Genomic DNA, 12,951 nt, shown 5'->3' on the forward strand with positions numbered 1-12,951 from the left:
TCCCTAGGGGGCACCCAAACCTTCATCATTAAGAACCAACCAATGAAGACATGACCCTGAGAGCATGACCTGAGGTACCTGGGGAAAGCAAACCAAACAGTGCCCCATGGAAGCCCTGACTGCTGACTGTGGTCTCCATGCTGACCACCCCATTTGCCACTGAGGGTACAGACATCCTCACCCGTGTAGTTGATGACCATGGCCTTCCCAAACACAGATGGGGTGTATCTGGGATTGGCCAGCTTGGTGATTAGGTACAGTCGGAAATTTGAGTCATAATCCACTTCCTTATCCCCCAGGATGATGAACTGGCGTCCTTGGGTGACTTTGATATTCTTCTCCAAGACGTTATCAATCACAGGATCGATGTACTCGTCCACGTCATGGAACAGGAAAGGGGTCCCATACTTTATGGACATCTCGAGCTGCTTCAGGAAGTCAGGGTCGTTAAAGGAAGCCACCTGGAAGACAGGGTGGTAGGCACAGGGTGCTGTGTCCTCGGCACACACATGGGGAGAGCGCCTCTGGGGGGAGCCTCAAGGGAGGCCAGGAGGCCCACAGAAGCCAGAAAGCCACCACGGTCAAGCTCTGAGCAGCCAAAGGAACCATAGCAGTGTCAGGACCTCTCGCAGGAGACCTCAAGAGCATCCAACACAGAGTCCACAGGAATGTTTATCTCCCTCACAGCTTTACTTCTCCTCCCACCATGATGGTGGGAGGCTTTGATGATGGCTCATGACAGCTTTGATACCTCTTTCCTCAAAATGTCTGAAAAAACTCTCCTCAATTCCAGCTCCCTGGGCCCTCTTTTATTCTGCTCACTAACGGAGCCTCCTGCCAAGAGAGAGGAGGCGGGGGAGGGGATGGGGTAACTGGGTGACGGGCACTGAGGAGGGCACTTGATGGAATGAGCACTGGGTTTTATATGTTGGCAAATTGAATTTAAATTAAATATATATATATATATGTGTATATATATATGAAGAAGGTGGTAGGGGGAGCAGGGCTGGGGGCTAGGACAGGCCCTCTCAGGACCCTGGCAGGCTGGGGTGGGAGGGTGTCAAGGGCCATCTCCACATTAATAATATTTGTTTCACTGTAGCTGGGTGTCTATTTTAGAGCAGACCCTCCCCCAACAGCATGTACATATGTAGAAGCAGGGACTAGAAAAAAAAAAAAAAGGAAAAAGCAAAACTGAAAATCATGAGTTTGTGAAGTAGTTTAGCAAAAAGTGAATGAGCCCACCAATTTCACCCAGGAAAACTAAACACATATGTACACACACACACACACACACACACACACACACACAAAGCATGTACAGGAATGTTCACGACAGCATTATTCATCATAGCCAAAAAGTAGAAATAATCCAAATGTCCATCAACGGATAAATGGATGGTAAAAGGCGGTCTATCAGGGCACCTGAGTGGCTCAGTGGTTGAGCGTCTGCCTTTGGCTCAGGGCATGATCCTGGGGTTCTAGAGGATCCGATGGAGTCTTGCATCGGGCTCCCGGCAGGGATCCTGCTCCTTCTTCTGCCTATGTCTCTGCCTCTCTCTCTGTGTCTCTCATGAATAAATAAATAAAATCTTTTTAAAAATAAAAATAAAAAACAAAATAAAAGGTGGTCTATCCACACAATTGAGTATGATTCAACCGTGAAGAGGAAGGAAGCTCTGACACTTGCTAGAACCTGGATGAACCTCAAAAACATGATGCTCAGTGAGAGAAGCCAGACGTGAAAGGCCACATAGTGTATGACAACCCCACTGATATGAGATTGTTGAGAAGAGATGAACCTACAAAATATATTAGAGGTGCTAGGAGATGGGGGTGATGGGAAGATGGGGCGGGTGATGGATAAAGCACACAGCATTGCTTTTTGGGGGTGGTCAAAACTGATTCTGGTGATTGTTATACAACACTGTATATAATATACTAAAAATCATTGAATTGTACACTTTAAATGGGTGAATTTTACAGTATGTGAATTACATCTCAACTAGAAGATACTGAGATATCTTTCCTTCGTTCAAAAAAAAAAAAATAAAGATTGAGCATCTCAGGCCACTCAGCTCTGTGCAGGTAAGGAGGATGCAAAGATAAGGAAAGCACGATCTCCACCTTCAAGTCACTCATAGCTGCGAGGCAAAGCACAGGTAAGAGAGCAAAGCGCAAGGCAGGCCATGCTGCCCTCAAAGACTCAACAGGACGGGTGTGCAGGGATGGAGAGGGCTCTACCCAGATGTTCAGGACAGTGATATGTCAGCTCAGCCCAGGGCCTGGGGCTGCCAGCTAGAGACCTTGAGAGAGGCAGGCTGTGCCCCGGGAGCAGGCAGTGAGGACAGAGGACACCAGGGAGAGCTGGTCATACCCGCAGGTTATTTTTCTCCTCTTTTCTCTTTATCCAGTTGAGGGCCTGCTGCTGGGGGTCGATGCAGAGGGGGAAGCGGCTGGCCCGGGTGGTAAGGATGCCATTCTGAACCGAGAGCTCATCGGGGGGCAGCCCCTGGGATCCCCACCTGGAAGGGACAGTGACAGGGAAATCTATTTTTCTTGTCAAGTTGTAACCGGGTGCTAAGAGTAACAGGCTTAGCCTTCCAGAACAATCTACCAGCCCCCAGGCTGCTCAACTCTCCTCAGGGTCGGGGAAGCTGGATTTGCAGCTCACCTTGCCATTTCTACACAAATCAGCTACACTCCTCACTCTCCTGCACCGGGATGACACCCCCGTGGACCACTCACCAACCCCCGCCCCCCCCACCCCCACCCCAGGCACCCTTGTCCTCTGGGCTCAGGCTCACACACACCTGCTGATCTCAACATCATCAGTGAGCAGGTTTTCTAACCGGAAAGGCTGGCTCAGGGGAATCTCCCGCTCCAGGATATCATTCTGCCAAACTTGCTTGACCATCTGGTCACGGAACTCCCAGGTGAATGCGCCCTCATAGCTCAGGAAAGCTGAGCAGAGCAGGCAATCTCCCAGCAGCTTCACTCGCCGGTGCATCAGCTCATCCAGCTCGCTCAGCCACCTGGCACAGGAGATAAGGGCTACGGTAAGCTGTTATCTCCTAGCACAATCAGAAGGAACATTCTAGAAGAAATGCTTTGACACGTTGCTAATGGGGCTAGCCAGAAGGAAACATCATTGGAGACAGTCTCTTCTTTTAGAAACAAAGAATGCCAGGTCATTTTGGGACTTCCTACCCTAGGAAGCCCAGGGTTTTAGAAGATCATGTTCAATTGCAGGGACCCAGCATCTAGTGGGCAGAACCCAGCATCTAGTGGGCTGGGTAAATGTTTGCGGGATGCATCTAGTCTCAAAGCTATTTATTAAGCAGTAATCACATTGTTTCTGAATGCTTTAATCAGTAACTTAAAGACACTCCCAGTAGAACTCATGAGATCTGGTCCTGCTTGGGTGACAAAATTCTACCCCAGATAAAAGGAAGTAGATGTTTCATTTGGCCCCTTCTGCTAAGTGGCCCAGTCTTCTAGGTTTTAGAAATACTGAAAATGGTTTATTTCCCATAAGCAAACAGTATCTTTTAGTGTTTTCCATACCACTTTCTAGATACCAGATTAGGAACTACTCTCACATCCAGTGGACCAGTTATGGCCAAACAGCCTTGCCCCTAGGCATCAGCCAGCCAGCCCGACCTGCTTAAAATTGAAGCTCAGGACCAAGCCAGACACAAGAGCCCTTAGAAGGCATCTGTCCAGCAACAGAGGTGGACTCCTCCTCCAGACTCACCCAGGAGGCACTCAGGGTTAAAGGTCTCCAAGAAGTAAACATTTCCAGGACAGACGGCACCTTACCAGAGACACTGGTGCCTCCCTGTCTCCACAGCAGCACTGCCTCCTTAACCCTTAATAATTATCTAATAAACCACAGAATGTGTAAAATGGTATTAGCTGCCCTGAATGTGTTAAGAGCAAAATCAGAATTTCCCACACTGTTTTCAGGTAAAACTGCAACGTGGAGTTGAGACGACATGGCAAGAAAGTTGGTTGCTGATGTCCACTCACAGACCCCTTCTGGCTCGGAGCTCTCATTGGAGGGGTCCCTTAGGTGCTGACCTGATGTTCTCAGAGCCCAGCCCAGAGATGAGCTTGTCCGCAGCGATCAGCCGCCTCTCCATGATGTCGGCTTCTTCCTGCAGCTTCTGCTTTTCCAGGATGGCTGCCTCGTATTTGGCCCCCAGAGCCTCCAGTTCCCCCTGGATGGCTGCCAACTCATTCTGGATCCTTTCGAGCTCACGTTTAGTGAGGTAAAAGTTCCGCTCCAGCCTGGCCACCTAAGTGGAGACAAGTCACAGAAAGGTGGGGAAAGGTGCTATAGTAGGGCAGGGATAAAAGAGACTCACCCCTGGGCTTGTGTCCACACCACATCTCTAATGATGTTCCCACTCTTTGGGGCCACCATATGCCCTGCTTAGGGATATGGCTCTTTTTCTTAGTCACCTCTTCCACCATTGGCTGCAAAAGCACTAATCCCATTGGAAAAAAAGATATCCTGCATCCAAGTTGGCAGATAGCTTAATTTCTGTGTGTGCTGAGGTCACAGCAAAATGACACTGTGGTTCTGAATCAAAAAGTCAAAAGAATTCATTGAAAACAGTCCCAGACACCTGATTCCAAATTTCCTGAGTAACAAAATTCTGAGTTATAAAGCAATGTCAAAACATGTCTCAAAATGATCAAGTCACCTTATAACTCTCTTTGTATTGTGTGTTCCACATGTTACTTGACCCAGGAATTCTCATCTGGGGCTGATTTTGCCACCACCCCTGCTCCCACCCCCAGAGGACATATGGCAACGTCTGGAAACATTTTTAGTTGTTAAAACGGAGGGGTAGGGTCAATGGCATCCAGCAGGTAGAGGCCAGGGATGCTGCTACACAGCCTGTAGTGCATCAGACAGGACAGCACCCACCACACAGGACTGTCCGGCCCCAAATGTCATTAGCACCGAGGCTGAGTATCCTGCTTTAGTTATAGAGGATGATTTTTACCCATAAGTCTTCCTCTTTTCACACAAAATTTGAAATCTTCCAGACTTTGGTTCCGCCAGTTCATTCACACTGTCCAGATGAGAGTTATATAATTCAAGGTTATCATTTATTAGTGGTGGAGGGGGAAATGTTTATGTGATTTAAAATTGGAACTTTGCCAGAATTTTTCCAGCAAAGTTGTGGATGTAATAATTCTGACTCCAGGTTGCTCTCTTGGCAGCAGTGTGTAGGTCTTACACATGGACAATACCTTTTCTCTTTTGGGCTTGATTTCTCTAAAAACATCACAGTAGCCCATTACAGCTTCAACAAATTTCAGCATCCCCAGGCCTGCTTTGCTCACAGCTTCCATTTCTTCGGTTGTGGTATTGAGGGTCTTCAAGAGGCCTAATGGTCAAAGGTGCAATAATTTCGATGAGTGACTAGCCTCATCTTGGGGAAGTAAAATAGGAAATAAACTGTCGATGGACAAGAGTCACTAAATGAGTTTTGTGTAGGTGGACACTTCAGATGTGAGTGAGAGGCACAGGTTACTACTGCCCAGGACATCCTATGATCCAGGTACATGCATGTCCATGGTATCCATGGGGACCCCCAACTGCATCACAGTGGCTCAGAGCAGGGAGTTAGCTGAAATTCATATGCCATGATGGGTCACCATCACCTCTACCCATACCCTTACCTCAAGAGGTTTCACATGAATAGAAACCCATCCAGTCAATACTCAAGTAAAGAGAGGTTCTTGGGCTTTTACAGTTGTTATCCTTTGTGTTTCACTCAGTTTTATTTCTGAGTGGCTGAGAAAGAGCATTTGATAATAACGTTCTGAACAAACCATGAAGATAAACAGTGACACTAAGAATTTGAATGACTTTTCACAAAGACTAAAGCCTCATCCCCACTGGCTAAGCATCTAGGCCGGTCAGGCATCAGACTCAAAGGGAAAGCAGGCATTCTATAACTGAAGATGGGGAGGCTGGCTGTGGTGCCAGCCCCTCCTCACCCATTTCCCAGAGACCTATAGAAGACTTTATACTGGCAAGAGGTGCAAGAGGAGAAGTCAGGGTTAGAGCGCCTCTTGCACCCCCATGCTTAATGGACAAGACGGACGGAAGACAAGGCCAGCCTGGGGTCCATAGGAAGGTCCTGTTTCCTAATGGGAAACACCAGAGCGATTGCTGTTGAATGTTCAGAGGGCATCGGCTGCTATGGCCCATCTAGCATCCAGCCTTTCCATTTCACACAACAGCCCTCCATCTGCCTTTTGGAATGATTGTTTGGGCTGTAGGGTCTGTAGGGTCACAGTGACAACTGACCACAACAGGAGGGCTAGTCTGGGACTAGTATCCCTCTGTCTTCTCCATCCCTGCTCCCAAAGCCTGAGCTGCAAGATCAACCCTGGCTATCCCTGTGTCTGTCCGTACGCACCTCTGATATTTTTCACTTGGCTCTGGGTGATTGAATCAAAATCAATCTCCATCAGAGATCTCAGGAAATTTGGGTCAGACATCATGCCCTTGGCAGTCTTCCAATTGAGCTCTCTGTACCCTTTCATGATGAGGATGCACTCACACACGGTCTGCACCTGTTTGGGGGGCTTAGCAAAGGACCTGGTGAGAAACAAGAACGTGTGTGAATCAGACCCAGAAGTGGCCGGGATCTAGCCTGAGTGAGAGTTCCACAAAAAATGGCTCAACCCAGAGTCATTTCTTAGAGGTGACACTGATTGGAAGCAGAGAAAGCCATATCCCAACATGGACTGGGGTGCCTTGGGTGCGCTTCTCCCAGGGCAGGGACTGGTCTCAGCCATCAGGTGCCAGATCAGGCTCCTCGAAACTGACTGGCATCAGAATCATGGGGGCGGGGACCATTAAATGCAAACCCAGGCTACCCCAAGCATCTGAGTCAGTAGGCCAGGGTGGAGCCTAAGAATCTGTCTCTAATTACGCCCTGGGGTGGCTCCTCAGACTCTTTCATGTAGCCACTGGCATTATTGCCATCCTCCACCTCCTCTTTGTCATCATCCTATTTTCCATTTATTAGATGAAGGTACAGGACTCAGAGTATTTGGATGGCCTGCCCATGTTCACACAGCCTATGGGGTCTGGGATCCCTACATCCTGGGCTCCTTCTAGGCTATGTCACTCCTTCACCATTTCCTTTGTCTTTGATGAGACCAGACCATCACTCTGCTGCTCCAAACACTCGGATGTCCAGTACCCTCAACCTTCCAGGGAACTGAGACTCGAGGGAAGGGACACAGCACAGCAGGCCTGGTAGAGACAGAAGAAGGAATGGGTGGCATGTTAACTGTACCCGGCGGGGGGGGGGGGGGGGCTCTTGGCTGTCTGCTGCTGGGCAAAGTCTCTAAAAGACACATGAGTCCTGCAGACATCAAAATCATGAAGAGAGACAGAAGCATACGGAAAATGATGAAGAAGAGGTGAAGGGAAGGAAAGAAAAGGAGGAGAGAAGAGGCGGAGATGACAGAGGCCCCTGAAGGGCACAAGACAGTCTAGGAGCAGGGTGAGGTGGAACCCCAGCCAGTCCACCAGGAGCCCAGAGTGACCAGGAGGCGAGCAGGAGGGGGAGAGAGAACAAGAGAGTGGGAACAACCCAGCCAGCACAGCAATATGGAGACTGTCTATACTGGGCAAGTGCCCCCCTATCCCAGGTCCCAAGACCCCCACCCACTTGCCTGCAGACAAGAGAGGAGAGAAGGAGCCACACGGTGTAAGGACAAGCAGAGGCAATGACTCCAGCACAAAGACCAATGATTAAAGTAATGGTCCTGAGTCACCAGGGAGAGGTTCAATTATACTGGCATTAGGCGCTTACGAAAGCAGGCAACGCTGTCAACTGTTTTTAAAAGGTTTCCTTTGGGGTTGACGAAGGCCAGGCCCAGGCCACTGATCTTTGAATAATCAGAGAAGGAAAAAATCAGTAAGATGTTTTCAGATATAAGACAGAAAAAAACCCAGCCTCTATGCAGGGTCCTGAGCCTATGGGCAAGCTATAAACCATCCAGGGCTCTCAATATTCCCATCTGTAAAATGGGGAGGCAGAACCAGACCTTCCTGCTCCAAAACTCTGTGAGTCTGTGAAAGTGAAGTTCTCTGCTATCAGCTTACAAACTAGGACCTAGAACCACGTTTACCAGCACATATCACTGTCATAACACGGGATAACTGAAGTGTTAATAATCTTGAGGCTGTCAGTCTGGGAAATAGAAACGTTTCTGTTTCATTTCCTTTCTCTTATCACAAAACAAGCTCAGGTGTGAGAGAGAGATGATGATGATGATGATGATGATGATGATGATAAGATGCTGTCCTCCCTGGAGGGGAAGAATTATCACAAACCACACTCCCTACCTTCTCTCACTCTAACCCAGACTCTCTGTCTGCTTTTCCCTCGGCCCAAGCTCCTTCCAGCCTCAGAGGGGGTCCCCCCTCTAGCCTCTATCCTGCAGCTGGTGAATCCCTACTCTCTAGTCACATCTCAGTTTAAATGTCACTTCCCGGGACAAAGGGAGTGGGACGCCTGGGTGATGCAGTTGGTTAAGCATAAGACACTTGATTTTGGCTCAGGTCGTAATCTCAGGGTCCTGGGATCAAGCCCTGCATCAGGCTCCAACCTGAGTGTTGAGTCTGCTTGGGTTTCTGTCTCCTTCTCCCCCTCCCCCTCCCCACCTCTCAAATAAATAAAAAAAAACTTTAAAAAATGAATGTCAAAAAAAATTAAAAAATAAAAAATAAATGTCATTCCTGAGGAATACCTTCCTCAGCCTCCCATCCTCCAGACTAGGTTAAGTTCCCCCATTATCTACAGTCATGGCAGCAAAGACCTTCTCGTTTAACTTTTTGGGTGATTTTACTGAACATATAGGATTCCTGAATGAATGCCTGTGCCTTCCTGAGAGTGTCAGTTGAATGTAGTGAAGACTCTGCCTGCCTGGTTCATTGCTGCTCAGCCCCAGTGCCAGCACAGGGTGGGTGTGTGGTAGGCACCCAAAGACTACCAAATGAATGGAAGGAAGAAAAGGAAAATCTCAAGCCAGTAACAAAGGGAGCATTTATACTACAGAGGATCATCCATTTTTAATCTTCATGACTCCTAATCTTCCTGCCTTAATATCTGATGACTACTACAAAGGGGATTGAACATTACAGAAAGAAAGTGCTAAATTGTCAAGATGTCAGTGCTGGCTCACCACAATTAACATCCAAACAACCTAAAGAAAGCCAGATTATAGTCATCTGGAAAAAATAAAATTGGATCCGAACTACACTGAACTCCAGTAAAATCCAAAAGATCAAATATTTAACTGTATAGAATTAAACTGTAAAAGTACAGGAAGAAATCATGGGGAAATTGTTTTATAATCCTGCAGTTTTAAAGCCTATTAAGTATTACATTATATCCAAAAGCCATAAAATAAAATATTGCTAAAGTCTGCCACATAAAAATAAAAATTTTATATACAACAAACACAAACACACACACAAACCTCACCAGCAAAGTCAAATGGCCAATGAACCACTGGGGAAAATATCTGCAACTCACATCATGGATATAAAGCTGATCTCCCTATCACATAAAAAACCACTAGTTTATAAGTTTCTCTTTGTTACCATTGATAGGAAAGAAGCATCTTGGACATGAGATTGTTAAACTGTCTCTGAGAAATGTCAGAACTTACTAGGTTGGCAGCAGAGGGGCAGAAGGAAGTATAGAGGGAGGGTTGTATACGGATGTTTTCATATTTACATTTTAATGATAACGTGTATTAGTCTCTTTGGCTGTACTATAGAAATACATTAAGTGATTCAATGGAAACATACCTCTTTGCTAATAATCATCCAATTATAGATTGGATGATGAATTCTTTTAGAAGCATTATATGTTGTGTACTCTGTTACTTTATGTCTCAGTTTTTAATTTTTTTAAAAAAATTTTTTTAATTTTTATTTATTTATGATAGTCACAGAGAGAGAGAGAAAGAGAGGCAGAGACACAGGCAGAGGGAGAAGCAGGCTCCATGCACCGGGATCCCGATGTGGGATTTGATCCCGGGTCTCCAGGATCGTGCCCTGGGCCAAAGGCAGGCACCAAACAGCTGCGCCACCCAGGGATCCCTCTCAGTTTTTAATTGAACATTAAGGGAATGCAGTATTTTAATTGTAACTCTGCCAATATCTTTATCTAGAGGCCTGTTGCCATTTTTGTCTTTTATATTTTTGTCGCCAAGAAAGGCAGGATTACATTTTTTTTTTCAGATGGAGTTGGTGTAGTGTATTCTTGGTTATCAAAATACTCATAGTTTGGGGACTTCGACATGATAAATATTCATGGCGTGTAAAAGCATGATACATAACTGTACGACCTTACTTAAAATGCTTACTTGTGTAGATAGATACACACACGGGACATAGAAGTCAAACTGTAAACTGCTTGTGATTATGGATGACTTTGTTCTTTCCTTCTTGTGTTTTTCAGTTTCCTTTTATGCACATATTAACTTTTAAAAAATAAATTTTTAAAAAACCTAAAAAAAGCCACTAGAAATGCATAAGGAGGAAAAAAGCAATAATAACAATTCAACAGATAAATGGGCAAAGCATATGAACAGTTCACAGAAAAGGAAATACACACAACCTTTACACACATTTTTCACATATGAAATAAAGGCCAACCTGACTTGCAATAGGGAAATGCACATTAAAACTACACAATACTATTTTTCATCTACAAAATGAGTAAAAATTCAAATGTATAATAATGTTCTCTGTTGGTGAGGCTATGAAAAAGCAGGCAAATCACATGGATTGTAAGTAGAGGATAAACTGGTTCCACCCTCAGGGAGAGCATTAAATAGTAGCTGTAGACATTATAAACGCACACATCCCTGAGCTCGGCAATTCCATCTCTGGAAGTGTGCCCTTCCAGTGGACTCACCCAGTTGCAGAATTAAGTATAGTCAGGATTATGCTTTGCCATGCAAGTCATAAAGGCAAAAGACTGGCAAGAGATTCATAAACTGGGGCTGGTTAAATAGATAATGGCACAACCACACTGTGAAATATGATGGGCTTTTTTGAAATATTGAGGAAGTTCATCCTATAGCAACATGCAAAAGATCTCCAAAATGCATTGTACACTGGAGAAGCCAAGATATAGGAAAATGTGTGCAGACATTTACACACCAAAAAAAAAAAAAAAAAAGGGAAGAAAAAAGAATACTCAGGTATCCCTCGTTCTACTACTAACTTCAGAGTCTAAAGTTGGGAACTCAAGAGACACATGTATTACCTGGTTGCCTTGATCTTGCATAAAAACTCTCTGGATGGATACATGAGAACTGAAAGGCAATGGATATCTGTTGTGTGGGAGGAGGGGTACTAAGCTGATGGGGCTTGTGGGAGGGGCTTTCAAATGTCTTTTTTATGTTGGAACCATGATCCTAGTTCATGCTTACTTGGCACTGACTGCATGGTCAACCCAATCCTGAGAACTCTTCATATAATAGTTCAGTCAATCCTCTACATCGCCCTGATGCCATGGGGACAGTTATCATCCACATGTTACAAATTAAGAAACTGCAGCACAGAGAGGCTAGGTGACTTGCCAAAAGTCACACAGCCCATAAGAGACAGAGCCATGCATGAGCATATCTATTCCAATAGTTACTTAAAAATTTTTTTTAATTTTAAAATTTAAAAAATTTTTCCTTTTAGGTCATAGGCCATTTCCACTTTCTCAGAAAGGAGCTGAGCATCTATCTCACACCTGCCTTGGGTGTGAAGCAGGCATCCCTTGCTCACTGCAGGGGACATAGCAAGCTCTCTGTTTACTTCTGTAGAAACCCCATAGCCCCATTTTGCACCTCCTTGCTGGGTTGATGGGGGACTCACAGTCCCACCTCTCCAAATAAACCGCCCTCAAAACTCCTCCCCAGCTCTATGCTCTCGCAGTATTTTTATGCTGCTGACCTGGGAGTGGTGCCCAAAATTCATGTAACTGGTGATTGGCCATTTCCCTTGAAAACGTGTATGCTGATGGCCTATCCTACAGCACAAGCTGGTAAGCATTTCTGCCTTGTTCCAGGCCCTGGTCCGGACATCTGACACATACGACTGTCCTTATACCTTCATTCAACCCCACTTTGGAAAACTGAAACAATGCCTTCTTGCTATGAGCAGGAGCATCTGCAGATCACCTCCCAAGAACTGCTTGGGTCCTCTGCCATGGAACAAGCTGAAGATTCTGTTCAAATCCCCATGTTTCACTACCGAGCAAACAACAAGGGCAAAGGAAGGCTGCTCAGCCCTCAGTAAGAGCGAGAAGCATAGAGAACAGGCCTCATTCTTCCCAGAGCCCAAGATGGAAAGTCAACCTCTGATCCTGACCTGAAAGCAGGAGTCTCTCTAACATGAGACCTGGTTGTGGGGCCAGAGGGACTGAACCCCTCCTGCAAGTGAGGATGTGATGGGGAGAGTTGAGGGATTGAGGGGGTCACCGGGGAGTGGGGAGCTGTGTGTGGGGCCAGCACACAGGGGAGTGCTCCTTCCCGCCTTCAGTCTTGGTGCTACATTTACCAGTGAGCTCTATTAGGGGCACCCTAGGGTCAGACCACACAACGTGGGGAGAAAGCTCCCTGCTGGCGCCATCCCGGGCCCCTTCTCCTGGGAGGCCTCTGGTTGTGGGAGCTGCAGTCATTTCACAGATTGACTTGCCAAATTCCTGGGGCCACAATGAGGAGCCACTTTCCCCACATGCACACGGCTTGGCTCGAAGTGAATGAGAGCATCCCCTATCAGTCCTCAGTCAGGGACGCAGCTGTCACAGTATTTTCAGCAGGGCGCTTGCCCCCTGCACCAAGTGCCTGGCTGGTGTTCAGGGCAGACAGTAGTGGGCTTCCTGAGGAGAGCAC

At 46.4% G+C, this 12,951-nt stretch overlaps 1 protein-coding gene across 1 annotated transcript in view; it reads right to left on the bottom strand.

Annotated features, from left to right (window-relative positions):
* Nucleotides 1-12,951, bottom strand: part of DNAH10 (dynein axonemal heavy chain 10) — a 134,308-nt gene that overhangs the window by 14,015 nt on the left and 107,342 nt on the right. The window contains exons 58-63 of the mRNA XM_026017081.2: nt 6,447-6,628; nt 5,269-5,405; nt 4,084-4,301; nt 2,814-3,035; nt 2,378-2,525; nt 182-461 (exon numbers count right to left, since the gene is read on the bottom strand). Coding sequence (XP_025872866.2) covers nt 182-461; nt 2,378-2,525; nt 2,814-3,035; nt 4,084-4,301; nt 5,269-5,405; nt 6,447-6,628 — 1,187 coding nt within the window. The remainder of the gene's footprint in view (nt 1-181; nt 462-2,377; nt 2,526-2,813; nt 3,036-4,083; nt 4,302-5,268; nt 5,406-6,446; nt 6,629-12,951) is intronic.

Source organism: Vulpes vulpes, chromosome 10, assembly GCF_048418805.1.
Source record: "Vulpes vulpes isolate BD-2025 chromosome 10, VulVul3, whole genome shotgun sequence".
In the NCBI taxonomy this organism is placed as follows: domain Eukaryota; kingdom Metazoa; phylum Chordata; class Mammalia; order Carnivora; family Canidae; genus Vulpes; species Vulpes vulpes.